The 12,649-nt window shown below is 41.9% G+C and overlaps 1 protein-coding gene across 2 annotated transcripts in view; it reads right to left on the bottom strand.

Moving 5' to 3' along the window:
- COL23A1 (collagen type XXIII alpha 1 chain) overlaps nucleotides 1–12,649 on the bottom strand; it is a 351,738-nt gene that overhangs the window by 89,045 nt on the left and 250,044 nt on the right. For both annotated transcript variants that reach the window (XM_043552667.1, XM_043552666.1), the window contains exon 3: nucleotides 6,930–6,974. In XM_043552667.1, coding sequence (XP_043408602.1) covers nucleotides 6,930–6,974 — 45 coding nt within the window. The remainder of the gene's footprint in view (nucleotides 1–6,929; nucleotides 6,975–12,649) is intronic.

Genomic DNA, 12,649 nt, shown 5'->3' with positions numbered 1-12,649 from the left:
TTTAAATATTGTCCAAGAACTACATCGTTTCTGACTTGGTCAATGTTTTTCACAGGCCGGTCATGAGACACTTGTCTGCTACAGAAGAAAGTCTTTTTTTTTTTTTTTTTTTTACAAGGCAATAAGCAAAAAAGTTAGCCATGTGCCAAGGGGCTCGCTCTCCTTCCCTTAAATGTAGGTACACTGCATGAGGCACTCTCCCTTTCTGAGAAATTTGTCAAAATTATGAATAAAAAGTTGATCAGTTTATTTTCAACGTTCTACAGACAGAATGAAACCAGTTGGAAATTATTATTATTATAACAAGTAAAAATTGGAAACAGCCTTCGTAAATTTGGGATTCCATAACAAATTACTTCGGAGGCATATTTCAGAAAGGAAAATGGGAAGACAAAATAATCTATGGAACAAAGTCTGAGCCGTTTCTGACAGATACCCCATTAACAAACATAGCATTGGCAGGATGCCATTCTTATCTATAACCTGCAGCATTTATTACTGCTAGATTTAAACAACTCCTATAATTATGACTTTATGTTAAATAGCCAGAACTCTAAATGCATATAAAAGTATTTGAAAATGCTCACAGGCACACAAAGGTGGATGTGTTGGAGGAAAAAGAAGTCAAATTAGTTAGTTAACAATCCAGCCCATGAAAGCTTATGCTCAAATAAATTTGTTAATCTTGAAGGTGCCACAAGTACCTGTACTCCTGTTCTTTTAATCCAGCTTTAGTTATTTATTATTAATATATATTTAGACTGTGGTAGTGCCCAAAGGCCTACCAGGATGGGCTTTGTGGTGCCAGGCACTATACAAACATATGGTAAGCGACAGCCCCAGGCCCAAAGAACTTAGAATCTTTTGCTTTCATTATTTTTGGCACATAGCTCATTCCAAACATGCTGTGCTTCTCCCGCCGACAGAGCTTCTGCCATTTGGAAGTATGGGCTGGATGAATGCACTATAAGGTGGGTAGAAAGCTGGCTAGATTGTCGGGCTCAACGGGTAGTGATCAATGGCTCCATGTCTAGTTGGCAGCCGGTGTCAAGTGGAGTGCCCCAGGGGTCGGTCCTGGGGCCGGTTTTGTTCAATATCTTCATAAATGATCTGGAGGATGGTGTGGATTGCACTCTCAGCAAATTTGCGGATGATACTAAACTGGGAGGAGTGGTAGATACGCTGGAGGGGAGGGATAGGATACAGAAGGACCTAGACAAATTGGAGGTTTGGGCCAAAAGAAATCTGATGAGGTTCAATAAGGATAAGTGCAGGGTCCTACACTTAGGATGGAAGAATCCAATGCACCGCTACAGACTAGGGACCGAATGGCTAGGCAGCAGTTCTGCGGAAAAGGACCTAGGGGTGACAGTGGACGAGAAGCTGGATATGAGTCAGCAGTGTGCCCTTGTTGCCAAGAAGGCCAATGGCATTTTGGGATGTATAAGTAGGGGCATAGCGAGCAGATCGAGGGACGTGATCGTTCCCCTCTATTCGACACTGGTGAGGCCTCATCTGGAGTACTGTGTTTTGTGCTGGAAATGGCCCAGGTTTTGTGCTGGAAATGGCCCACTTTGATTTTCATGCAGGTTGTAAGGAGAGTGGTCACTTTGGATAGGCTATTACCAGCAGGAGAGTGAGTTTGTGTGTGTGGTTTTTGGAGGGGGGTGAGGGGGTGAGAGAACCTGGATTTCTGCAGGAAATGGCCCACCTTGATTATCATATGCATTGTGAAGACAGTGGTCACTTTGGATGGGCTATTACCAGCAAGAGAGTGAGTTTGTTTGTGGGAGGGCGGAGGGTGAGAAAACCTGGATTTGTGCTGGAAATGGCCCAACTTGATGATCACTTTAGATAAGCTATTACCAGCAGGAGAGTGGGGTGGGAGGAGGTATTGTTTCATGGTGTCTGTGTATATAATGTCTTCTGCGATTTCCACAGTATGCATCTGATGAAGTGAGCTGTAGCTCACGAAAGCTCATGCTCAAATAAATTGGTTAGTCTCTAAGGTGCCACAAGTCCTCCTTTTCTTTTTGCGAATACAGACTAACACGGCTGTTACTCTGAAACCTGTCACTATAAGATAAATGCTTCAGGTATCCCAGAAAGCACTGGGACAGCCATGGATCTGTAGTATGCTCTGCCGCAGGGGTTCTCAAACTGGGGGTTGGGACCCCTCAGGCAGTTGCGAGGATATTACTCGGGGGGCCATGAGCTCTCAACCTCTACCCCAAACCCTGCTTTGCCGCCAGCATTTATAATGGTGTTAAATATATTTTAAAAGTGTTTTTAATTTATAAGGTGGGGGTCGCACTCAGAGGCTTGCTATGTGAAAGGGGTCACCAGTACAAAACTTTGAGAACCACTGCTCTACAGAAATGTAACGTAGCAGTTCTGTCCAAAACAGTTTTGGCTGCCTGAACACGTCAAACAGTTGCAAAGATAAGTGAGACCCACAAGCCAATTGATGCACTCTGTGTTCATGTAGTGGCTTTCTTGCTTTCTGTAGACACACCTGAAAGGTGAGGGCAGGATGGTGCTTCCCAAGTGAGACCGATTAGTTGTTTAACGTATCTTGGTCCCATAGCTGCAACATTACACTGATTTTTTACACTGACTTTTTTTAAAAAGCAGCCTTTTCCAGGAAGCTGTAACCTGAATGCCCTTTACAAAGGTGATTCCTTCTTTGCTTATAGCTTTGAGACATATGTGAAATCCATGGCACTGGCTGCTCCTCTGTCAGAGACATGGAAACAATTAAATAAGAGCCAGATGACTGCAGGAGTAAATAAATGGGTCAGATAGAGTCAATGACTCAATAAATCTGTGGACTGTTTAACTGTACTGACACTGACAAAAATGCTTTCCAAATCTATGCATTGTTCCTGTTTAAACATGGAAGTCGGTGAAGACCATTAGAAGAAACCTGGGCTGTAGCCGGGGTGTAATGGACAAGAAGGGTTTGGGGGACTCAAGAAACCCCCAAATTCACATTTGCTTTACGTGTTCCATAGAGATTTTCACAACACTCAGGGCATGTACAGATGTGCCTCTGCATTTACTTTTGAAGTGTACAGTCCTGGCTCCTAACACACTTATGTCCTGACTCCTAACACATTTATGTCCTGACCAGGCCAAAGGACAAGAGCAGAAATATGCAGTGGAACTCACAGGGGGAGCGTTTCAAACTGCCCCAGTGCAGGGCTTTGGCTGGGTTTATGGGGAAGTTTCTTTCCACTAAAGGCTGCCTCTGCACTGAAAATTTACAGCACTTATCCCACGGATAGCCTAACACTGGTACAGTACTGGCCGGCAGACAGGCCTATCTATGTATGTGGGGAGGGGACAGCTCTGGAAGGCCATATCACTTCCAGAAGTGAGCAGCTGCAGCAAGACCATCCCCTCTTTATTATCTCAAAAAGCAGCTGCAGCAAGACCAGGAGCCAGGAATTCCCCTCCTATTCCTCCCTTCCTGGGGTAGAAACAATTTATCTTTTTGTCCCCAATCAGTAAGAGCAGAGGAGGAGGGAAAGGTGATAATCCCTTTGGAATGTAATATTTAGCACCTATATTGTTTGGTAATAACTGCTGAATTCCGAGCAGATTAGCAGAGTGAACCCATTTATGTTTGGCTGCACTAGCACTGTTACCCAGTGTTGGTCTAGCACTAGTGCAATTTCACCATGAGTGGCAATAGTGGAAGTGCTAGCATGGCCAGAATATCAGCAGTTTTACCACCTAACTTCGGTTTGCATTTGGCCCAATGGCTCCACAGTTCAGACATGTCCTTTAAGTACTTTAGTTTTACTAAAGAAATTTTAAATTAATTTTGAAATAGTATTTTATCCACCTATAAACAATGCCCATCATCAGTCGTCTTCAGTGTGCTTCAAGAGTGATGAACTCTTTGTAAATTCCTATACATTTATAGCTGTCTGGTTAATTTTTATACTGTCCAAATCTAAACAGAAAAGAAATGGTTCAGTCGTGTTTTAAATCAAGAAGTGGGTGTGGTTGGAGAAACCAGGCTGATCTCTCCAACATCACTGTGGAAAGCTGCTTGATTTTAAAACAAATTTATTGAATGCCTCATATGTATTAGAAAGCTTTAACATTATAATTTTAACAGCTGCCAGAGAAAGACCTCCCCCAGGGCAAGCCTGAACCAGTGCTGAGCCTTCTGGCACTAAGACATTATTGGTCTGGAGGCTGTGAAGTTGTAACCACATAGAGTCTCCAGGGAAGGATGCTATCATGCTAGGCAAACAAATTTTTATTCCCATTTATCAGCTGTGGTGAAAGAACAAGGACCTGGTTTATGTGTGGTAAGATTATGAAACAAATATATAAATATATGTTCAAGCTATCTATGAAAACAAACTTTTGGCAGCTATGCCAAAACCAATACGCAGAGGGAAGTCTGCTCTTTGCCTTTCTTTATATCTGTAATACAGCATGACAATTCTCATGGGCTTCATTACATAGGCTGTGTTTAACTACTTTGCTGTATCTAGCGTACTGTGTTGTGTGCTTTTGTTCCATCTCAGAGTAAGGCATAGTTTAACCATCTACCACAAGTGTGTGCCCTATGAGCCTCCCTGCCAAAAATAACTACAGTTTCCCTTGGTTTCCCTCCCCAATTACGGAAAAATCTAAAGAGACATACTTGAGTCTCATTAATTCTTTATAATTCCTCTGCTGGTTGTCATCTGATCCCAGGGCAATTTTCTGTTCCTTAAGAGGAAGGATATTCTTATGGTTAACGCACTGAACTGGAACTCAGGAGACCTCAGTTCAAGTCCCTGCTCTGCTACAGACTTCCTGTATCACCGGCGGCAAGTCACTTAGTCTCTCTGTGCCTCTGTTCCCCATCTGTAAATTAGAGATAATAGCACTTTCTTTCTCTCACTCTTGTTGCTGTATATGTAAAACGTAAGCAGCTTTTTGGGGCAGGGTTAGTCTCTTACCATATCTGTACAGTGCCTAGCACAACAAGGTCCCAATCTCACATTCAGACCCTAGATGCTATTTTAATACGATTGCTACTACAATTTCGCAACCCCGATGTGGCCCTCAGGCCAAAAAGTTTGCCCACCCCTGATTTAAAATGTTTGACGACTGAATAGATGGACAATGTCGTAAGAGAAAATTCAATAAACAGATGTATTTAAACACTATTCACTGTTTGAACGTTGCAGTTAGCACTTAGTTGAATCTTATAGTCAACCAATAACTTTATGGAGCAGAGTGCAACATTAAGAAATCAAAACCACATGACAGGATACTCCACCTCGACAGCTGGACTTAGTCAAGCAGAACAGGATTCATTGTAGTAGATCGGATCGCTGTCCCATGAACTCCAATATCCTTTTGCTGGTTGCAACAATCTCTGATGTTTACCTGGCCCAATATGTGATGTCCTCTAGTGAGGAAGCGAAGGAAATTATTTCCTGACCTCTATGGCAATCAGTTCTGTGGCCTGAAGTGCATGATTTACCTCGCTCCACCTTCTCCTAACTGCAAATACTGATGGTCAAAAAATTATTCAGCCCTTTCTGAAAATTCAGTGAAAGTATTTGATTATAGGTTCTCCTGCAGCACTGAGTTCCACAGGCTGACACCATGCTACACTTTTATTGATACGAAATTTACCTACCCTTAATTCCATCATGTGTGTTCTAGAAGTTCATAGCTGAGTGTTTATATCAGTTTGGGATATGACCAGCTTGGGCTTACAGCCCCAGATGTTGCACCACCTGAGAATATTTTTGGCTTGCCCTTGAAATGAAACTATATCCAAGGCACAGAAACCCTGTTGCTAATTAAAAATACATATTTACAGTGCCACGTTTGCTTAGACCAAATTAAAAGGGCACTGTCAAAGTTGGGAGGCCAAAAATTTCATCCACCATGTTTTAATTTGTATAACTGTTCACAAACTCCATGTAGTTCTTTAGATATGTTTTTACCTCCCAAATCCAACTACGTTCCACTCTACTTCTGTAGTACCTTCTAGCTTCAAAGCATAGAGCAAATACCCTTTTGAAGCTGATATAGAAGCAGCATTAGCCCCATTTCACAAGAGAGGCAGAAAAACAGTCTTCACAAGGAAGACAGGTGTGTTCTTATCTCGAGTTAGCTACAACATGGTGACTAACAAAAGGGGAAATCCTTGCGAAGGACGAGGAAGTTTATAGTTTTTATATGAGTTAGCTAGCTGAGGTAAAGGCGATGGCTGAATGTGAATCTCAAGAATTTGTGCCCAAGACCAACACAAGTTAGGCTTAGAATTCACTCATTCCTGACTCCCAGTCTGTGAACATTTTAATAGACCACACCAGGTGTATAATGTATAAGTAATCCTAAAATAATAAGCTGGTGTATGGTTCCCGAGACACTGTATATGTGCCTTTTATATTTCTCTCTGTATTATTACCTCCTATGACTGTTCACATGCCCACCTCCCTTCTCCCTGACCTGTCTTTCTTTGAAAAAGAATGGTTTCAGAGTAACAGCCATGTTAGTCTGTATTCGAAAAAAGAAAAGGAATACTTGTGGCACCTTAGAGACTATAATAAATTGGCTAGTCTCTAAGGTGCCACAAGTACTCCTTCTCTTTTTGAAAAAGAATGGAGCACACATGGCTAAAGGAAAAAACAGCAGACTAATAAATTACACACGGACAGACACACACCTGCATAATCAATGTGATAGTGCCCCTTTAAGTCACTGTGGCTAGGTACCAATAGAGCTGAAGGGTTTAAATCAATAGATAACCTATTGTTCATGGGAGATGGGACTTCTTCATTTCACAGGTCAATTAGGTAAACGTGGCTAGTATCTTTATCAAGCAGTTCAAGTACTTTTATGTACTATTCCAATCATCACCTGGGTGCACCACACTCCACAGAAGGAAACATGAGGCTTACCAGGTTCTCCTCGTCGTCCCGGCTTTCCCCGCCTTCCTGGAGGGCCTGTGGAAATGAGAGAAAAGAGCTATTTATTACATGGAAATCACTGTCAGAGGAAATAAACCTCACTGGCAACACGACCAGGAGAGAATATGCAACAAGCCATTCCTTTCACATTCAAAAGCTTCCTCACATCTGCGCCATCCTCCCCTATGAATCATCTGAAAAACAGTAGGTGCTTAAGATACATTTTAGTATGTCCACTATAGCAAAAAACTGTTTTGGAGAAAACGCCTCTCTTTGCTGATGCATTGCTAAAGCACATGAAGGGAATGCTCTCCCCTTTACCACTCCATTTGGAGGGGAGTTCTCTGTGATGTTACATCCCATATTCTTCATAGAAATATGGTTATGATATGAACATGGTACAACAGATATACTTTATGCAAGATGGGTCTTGTAAGACATCATTGGAAAGGTTATAATTTACTGAATGTTTTTATCCAATTTGCATGCATGTATCATTTTTGTATCTGAAGCGGGGAATATTAACCATGTCTCTGTATTCCAAATGTGCTACTTTAGATGTGGCCAAACAATGTTAGTGGCTTATTGAAGAAATGCACACATGCATAAGGATGACCCCAGGAACTGTGTGCAACAGAAACCTCTCAGAGATCGCTCTACACAATGGGAACTTTGACCCAGGTCACAGCAAAAATGTTTTCCACCAAGTGGTGGTGGTGGTGATGCGGGGTGGAGAGATATAAAAGAGGAATCCTCACTCTCCCTACAACAATACACCTGAAAACACCTGAAGAACAAAGACTGAACTGTGGGAAGCGATGGTCCTGCTGGAAGGATTTTTAGCCTCTGTATGAAAACCTGGGAAAGCCAAGGCCACTTGTGTCTCAAGAATCTGCCAGTCTGTTTATCACCCAGGGTGAGAATCTGCTAATTTCTATTCAACCTATCTGGTGTCAAGCTCAGTTAGTGGCTTTTGTTTATTTACTAAGGAAATCTGCTTTGTTCTGTTTGCTATCCCTGGAACCACTTAAACCCTGCCTTTAATAGTTAATAAAATTTGTTTTGTTTATTATTAAACCCAGTTTATGCAATTTCTAACTGGGGAGGGGGACAAGAAGTCTTCACACTGAGGAAGAGGGTGAATTTTATGACCTTGCACTGTACAGGTAGTTCTATACAGTGCAAGACTGTATTATTTTGGGTTTGTCTCCCAAAAGGGGTGGGCACGTGAGTGCTGGGGGAGCCCTCTCACAGAGAGCTGACTTCAGTCTGTGTCTGCAGCGGGGTGTGGCCCTGCCTTTATGTGTGCTGCCAGAGGCCAGAGAGCCTAATTCCACAAAGCAGGGAGACGGAACCCAGGCTGGTTGAGCAGGAGAGGCTCAGTTTAACCCCAGCACACCAGGTGGCAACTCGGACAGAGAGGTGGGGTGTCCAACCTGTCGCATTCTCATTATATAATATTTTCAATCGCCCTGTTGGAATAAGGCAACCATTTTTCCGAGCTGACAATTCCCATGACCCTGGAGACATGTGAATTGCATGATGAGGCCAAAAGAAAACATGTGATTGCGGTTGGTGGTCTACCCTTAGCTGGCTGGTTCTGGAGGAGTTCTCACCATCTGACACAGACGATAATGAAAAATAAAAAGCAAGAAACAGCACTGCTCATTTTCATCATGAAAACCCCAGTGTTTCCCAATTATGCAGCTATTCTATTTCCAGCCCTGCCTATTATTGTTTGATGGGGAACAGAGTCATTTAATATTCCTGCCCCTTTTACAAAGAACTCACAATTTGCATGAACGATTCCTTTTCTTAATAAATAATGGAGTCCCTAGCCAAGCCCTGGAGTCCCTAGCCCTTCTTAGGGCTAATACACTTTTAGGCATAGTCTCCAATTATTTTATTTGCAAGCCTCCCATTGACACAAACGTACATTTCAGAGGCAAACTGAAAGGAGGATATTACTCTTCAGTGTTGTTTAGTATCAAGAAATACAATTCCATTTGAAAATAAAGGATTTTTAATTTCTATCCATCATTCCTGTGATCTGCAAAGCTTTTTGTTTTAGGTTCCAGAGGTTTGCTAGCCAAAAAAAAAAAAAAAGAAAGAAAAAACCCAACAACCCAGCATTTGCTAGATGGTCATAGTTTTAATTCACTGCACTATGTGGTTCCATAGTTTTTACTCCAAAAGATGACAAATTTCAAAATTTTCTAACATATTCTGGGGGGAAATTTTGCTGAACTTATACCCAAATACTCTCATTCAAAAAGGGTGGGGGAGGTACAAGACAGTGGAGAACTTTAGACCTTTTTCTGTACCCTGAAAGAATCTGTCTCTGACACTGATCTAAAAGGAACTTCCTTAGTAAACAGAAAACATTGCCTAGGTTTTCAGAAACGTTTCACAGCACCTAGTCCAAATTTGAAGTGAACCTAGGCAGGGTCTTGGCTTCATTTGGAAACCATGGATGGATTGTCGGTTCTGCATGGTTTCAACCCATAGCTGGCCTTTAGTTGTGTTTTGCTTTGAGTCTTTGGGTCTGATTAACTCCAAACCCAAAAAGGTTCACACAAAATGTCGTGACCCAAAACTGCTCAGTTTTGCAGAGCTGTGGTCTCAAAAACTCTGTTGTATAACTTGAATAGCCAATGGATATCAGCTGAGCAAGCATCACAGACCCCTTCTACCCTGACTTCTGCCCATGAACCATGAACTTTTCCCCAAGGAATGAGAAGGTAAACTGGTCTTTATGCTGGAACAGATTGCGAAAACTGCACTGCAGTTTCCTTATGCCGATTGCTGGACAGTGGACTTGTGTTGCAAAATTCTCCTTCCTTCTAAGTGAAGCCATATGAAACAATCCACTTTACTTGGCGTGCTGAACCAATCAGTTGGTTCAGGCTATCCTCTGAGATGACTCATTTTAACTTAAAAAGGACTGACTGATAAAGACAACTTGAAGAATGGCTAGAGACCCTGGGATGGCGGGCAGGGAGGGGGAATAAAAGGATTTAACCAGTTCAAGCTAAAAGATGAACAGAAGAGAATGGAAGGTCATAAATCATATCTCTAGGTGGAACTGGCATAGTGATATAAAATCTATTTCCAAAGTAAAATACAAGCTATGTAAGCGCATCTGCAAAAGAAACAGGATCCAAGGCAAGTTCGCTAACTATACAATTATGATTATTTATTAAGTCGTAATGTAAGCTACACACCTTCTGGGTGTGGTGTTCTGTCCCATCTAGTGGCACCGAGACCACTTAGAGAGCAATTAATGAGTCTGCTCTACAGCCTTAGCTAACAGCCAGTTGGCTTTTAGCTCATGTGATAGAGGCTCATGCACTAAGCTCCAGAGGTCTCCGGTTTGCTCCTGCCTACCGATGCCCAGGGTCTGTTGGTGTTACAGTAAGCCATAGGCTCAGCACTTCGTGGGCAACACACCCTGGAGAAGCCCCACACTAAGGGTCTGTCGAGTTGCCCCTAACTGCTCCCCACTCCTGTCCAGTGGTGCTTTCAACCCAGGCTAGCTGGCCTGGCTGAGGGTGTGGGTTAGATCCTGGGTGCTGCTGTCACTTGGGCTGGTAACCCCCCCACTTTGTAGCGTGGATGCAATCTAAATGACTTGAATGCTGATAGTCTTCCAGTGCCTTCCCATAATTCCCTCCGGGTGACCAGGAGGACAGACAACCACTGGGCTACTGGCTATTCTGGAGTGGGTCTCCCTGTTGAAGCTATTCCAATTTATATAAATAAATAGTAATTGGATCAAGGAACTTGCAGCTGGGTCTCTCACATCCCAGGGGAATGCCCTAACCAGAGGGCTAGAGGGCATAAGGTAGGCGCACTTCTCTTCCCCCCATGGTTTTGTGAATCTAGCCACTTGCTTTTGTGGGGGAAAAAAAAATGGTTACAATGGCCTGGGAACTAACGTTTCAGTTTTGGTTTGAACAAAATGTTTATTTAAACAACTTTTTCTATTCACAAAAAAATCTGAAAATTTTCATTTGCAGCATAACCTGACCCAGTTTTATTTTCATGTTTTGGAAATTCCAGTGAACTGAAAAAAATCAGCTATTTGCCCAACTCTATTCACAGAACAATGAATAATGAATGTGCTTCAAGTGCAGGTCATTTCCTGGAATACGATTTTTGTGTGTGGAAGACAGACAAAATTAGTGCCTCTCCATCTAACTGTGCCCTGTTCATTTTGAACCATACAGCTGAAAAATTAGACTAATGATTGAGGGCCCCAGGGCTGAAAGTTCTCCCACAACTAAGACTACCGTTCATTTCAAATGGGAGTTTTGCCTGCATATGACTGCACAATCACAGACTGGTCATGTAGTGATATATCCTGTTCACCTTACTTTTGCAGAACTCCAATTTACGCTCACCCCCCACCCGTTTTGTTTTGTTTTTTACAAGGGTAAGGTGGACAGGAGTTTACCCATAAAATTTCAGTGACAAGTGCCAATTATACCTTATCACAAGAACAGGAATGTGCACAGGAGACAAAGGTCAAGGAACCAGATTTGATTTGATTACAAGGGGTAAGAGTCAACCACATGGGGCACAATGGGACCTGCTTTCCTGGAATGGAGAGAATTATGGCAGTTCATTGAGCGGGTCTGGCACCACATTGCCCTATTTGCAAACTCCCTTGGGCAGACTAGCTCAACTAGCCATAATTTACTGAACTGCTGGAAAATGTAAGGTTTTAAACTTTCCCAATATTTTACAGTTCATTATGAGTTTTAAAACAGTGTTGATTTTCATGTTTCACTTATTAGCCCAATGTTAGACAATATAAATGACCACTACACAATTTAACAAACTAGTCTGTTCTACGCTGCAGTGTGAACTTTTTACCTTGTTACTGAATGGCAACTATTTCATTGTGCATATCAGCTATTCCTTGTAATGTTTCCAGACAGCAATATTTTTCATGGTCTTTTCTTGTATTCCACGTTACTAAACTTGTAGTCTTACTAGAAAGCTACTAATGCTTTGATATTTTCAGTGCTCACATCTCATGCGCTGGAATAAGACTGTTTAGTTTGAATGTGACAAGATGTTTAGAAATAGACTGCTTTATGCTTTGTATTTATTCTCCTCTCCAAAAATATCTCGCATAAAAATGTAAATAAAGAACTCTTAGCACTGATATGGGATAGCTGATGAGGTTAGAAAAAAAAGGCATAGCTATTACCCAAGTGAAAGTAATGCAACATAAATCTTAATTATATTGAACCAGCATCAAACAACATGAGGTTAAATAATTTATAATCCTTAACAATTATCTTCCAATGAATTATAAAACCGCAATTTTCCTTGTGTTCTTCTAACAGAACTGAAGTAGGATAACTAGGAAAAAAACACTACACAGGAGCTGAAACTAAGCCTGGCTTTTTAAGTCTTTTCTATGCTAGGGAGATTTTTTTTTTTTAAATATTTCTTGCCATTGCTAGCATTCAGCTGAACTGGAGATAACAACAGTGGGACATCAGCTGTAGAGACAGCCCACTATGAGCTAGTGCCTAGGATAGCACCACATTATTCTAACCTTGCATGCGAGAAAGTCTAATTGAAATGATGCTGACAATCTCATCAGCAGCCCACAGCCCATGTACACCAGATAGCTGATGTTGGCAACATTGGTTCATCTGATCACTTCTATCAACAGTGGGAAGTTTTTCAAAAAT

The sequence above is a fragment of the Chelonia mydas genome, chromosome 8 (assembly GCF_015237465.2).
Source record: "Chelonia mydas isolate rCheMyd1 chromosome 8, rCheMyd1.pri.v2, whole genome shotgun sequence".
Classification (NCBI taxonomy): domain Eukaryota; kingdom Metazoa; phylum Chordata; order Testudines; family Cheloniidae; genus Chelonia; species Chelonia mydas.
This window is presented reverse-complemented; position numbering and strand designations above follow the sequence as displayed.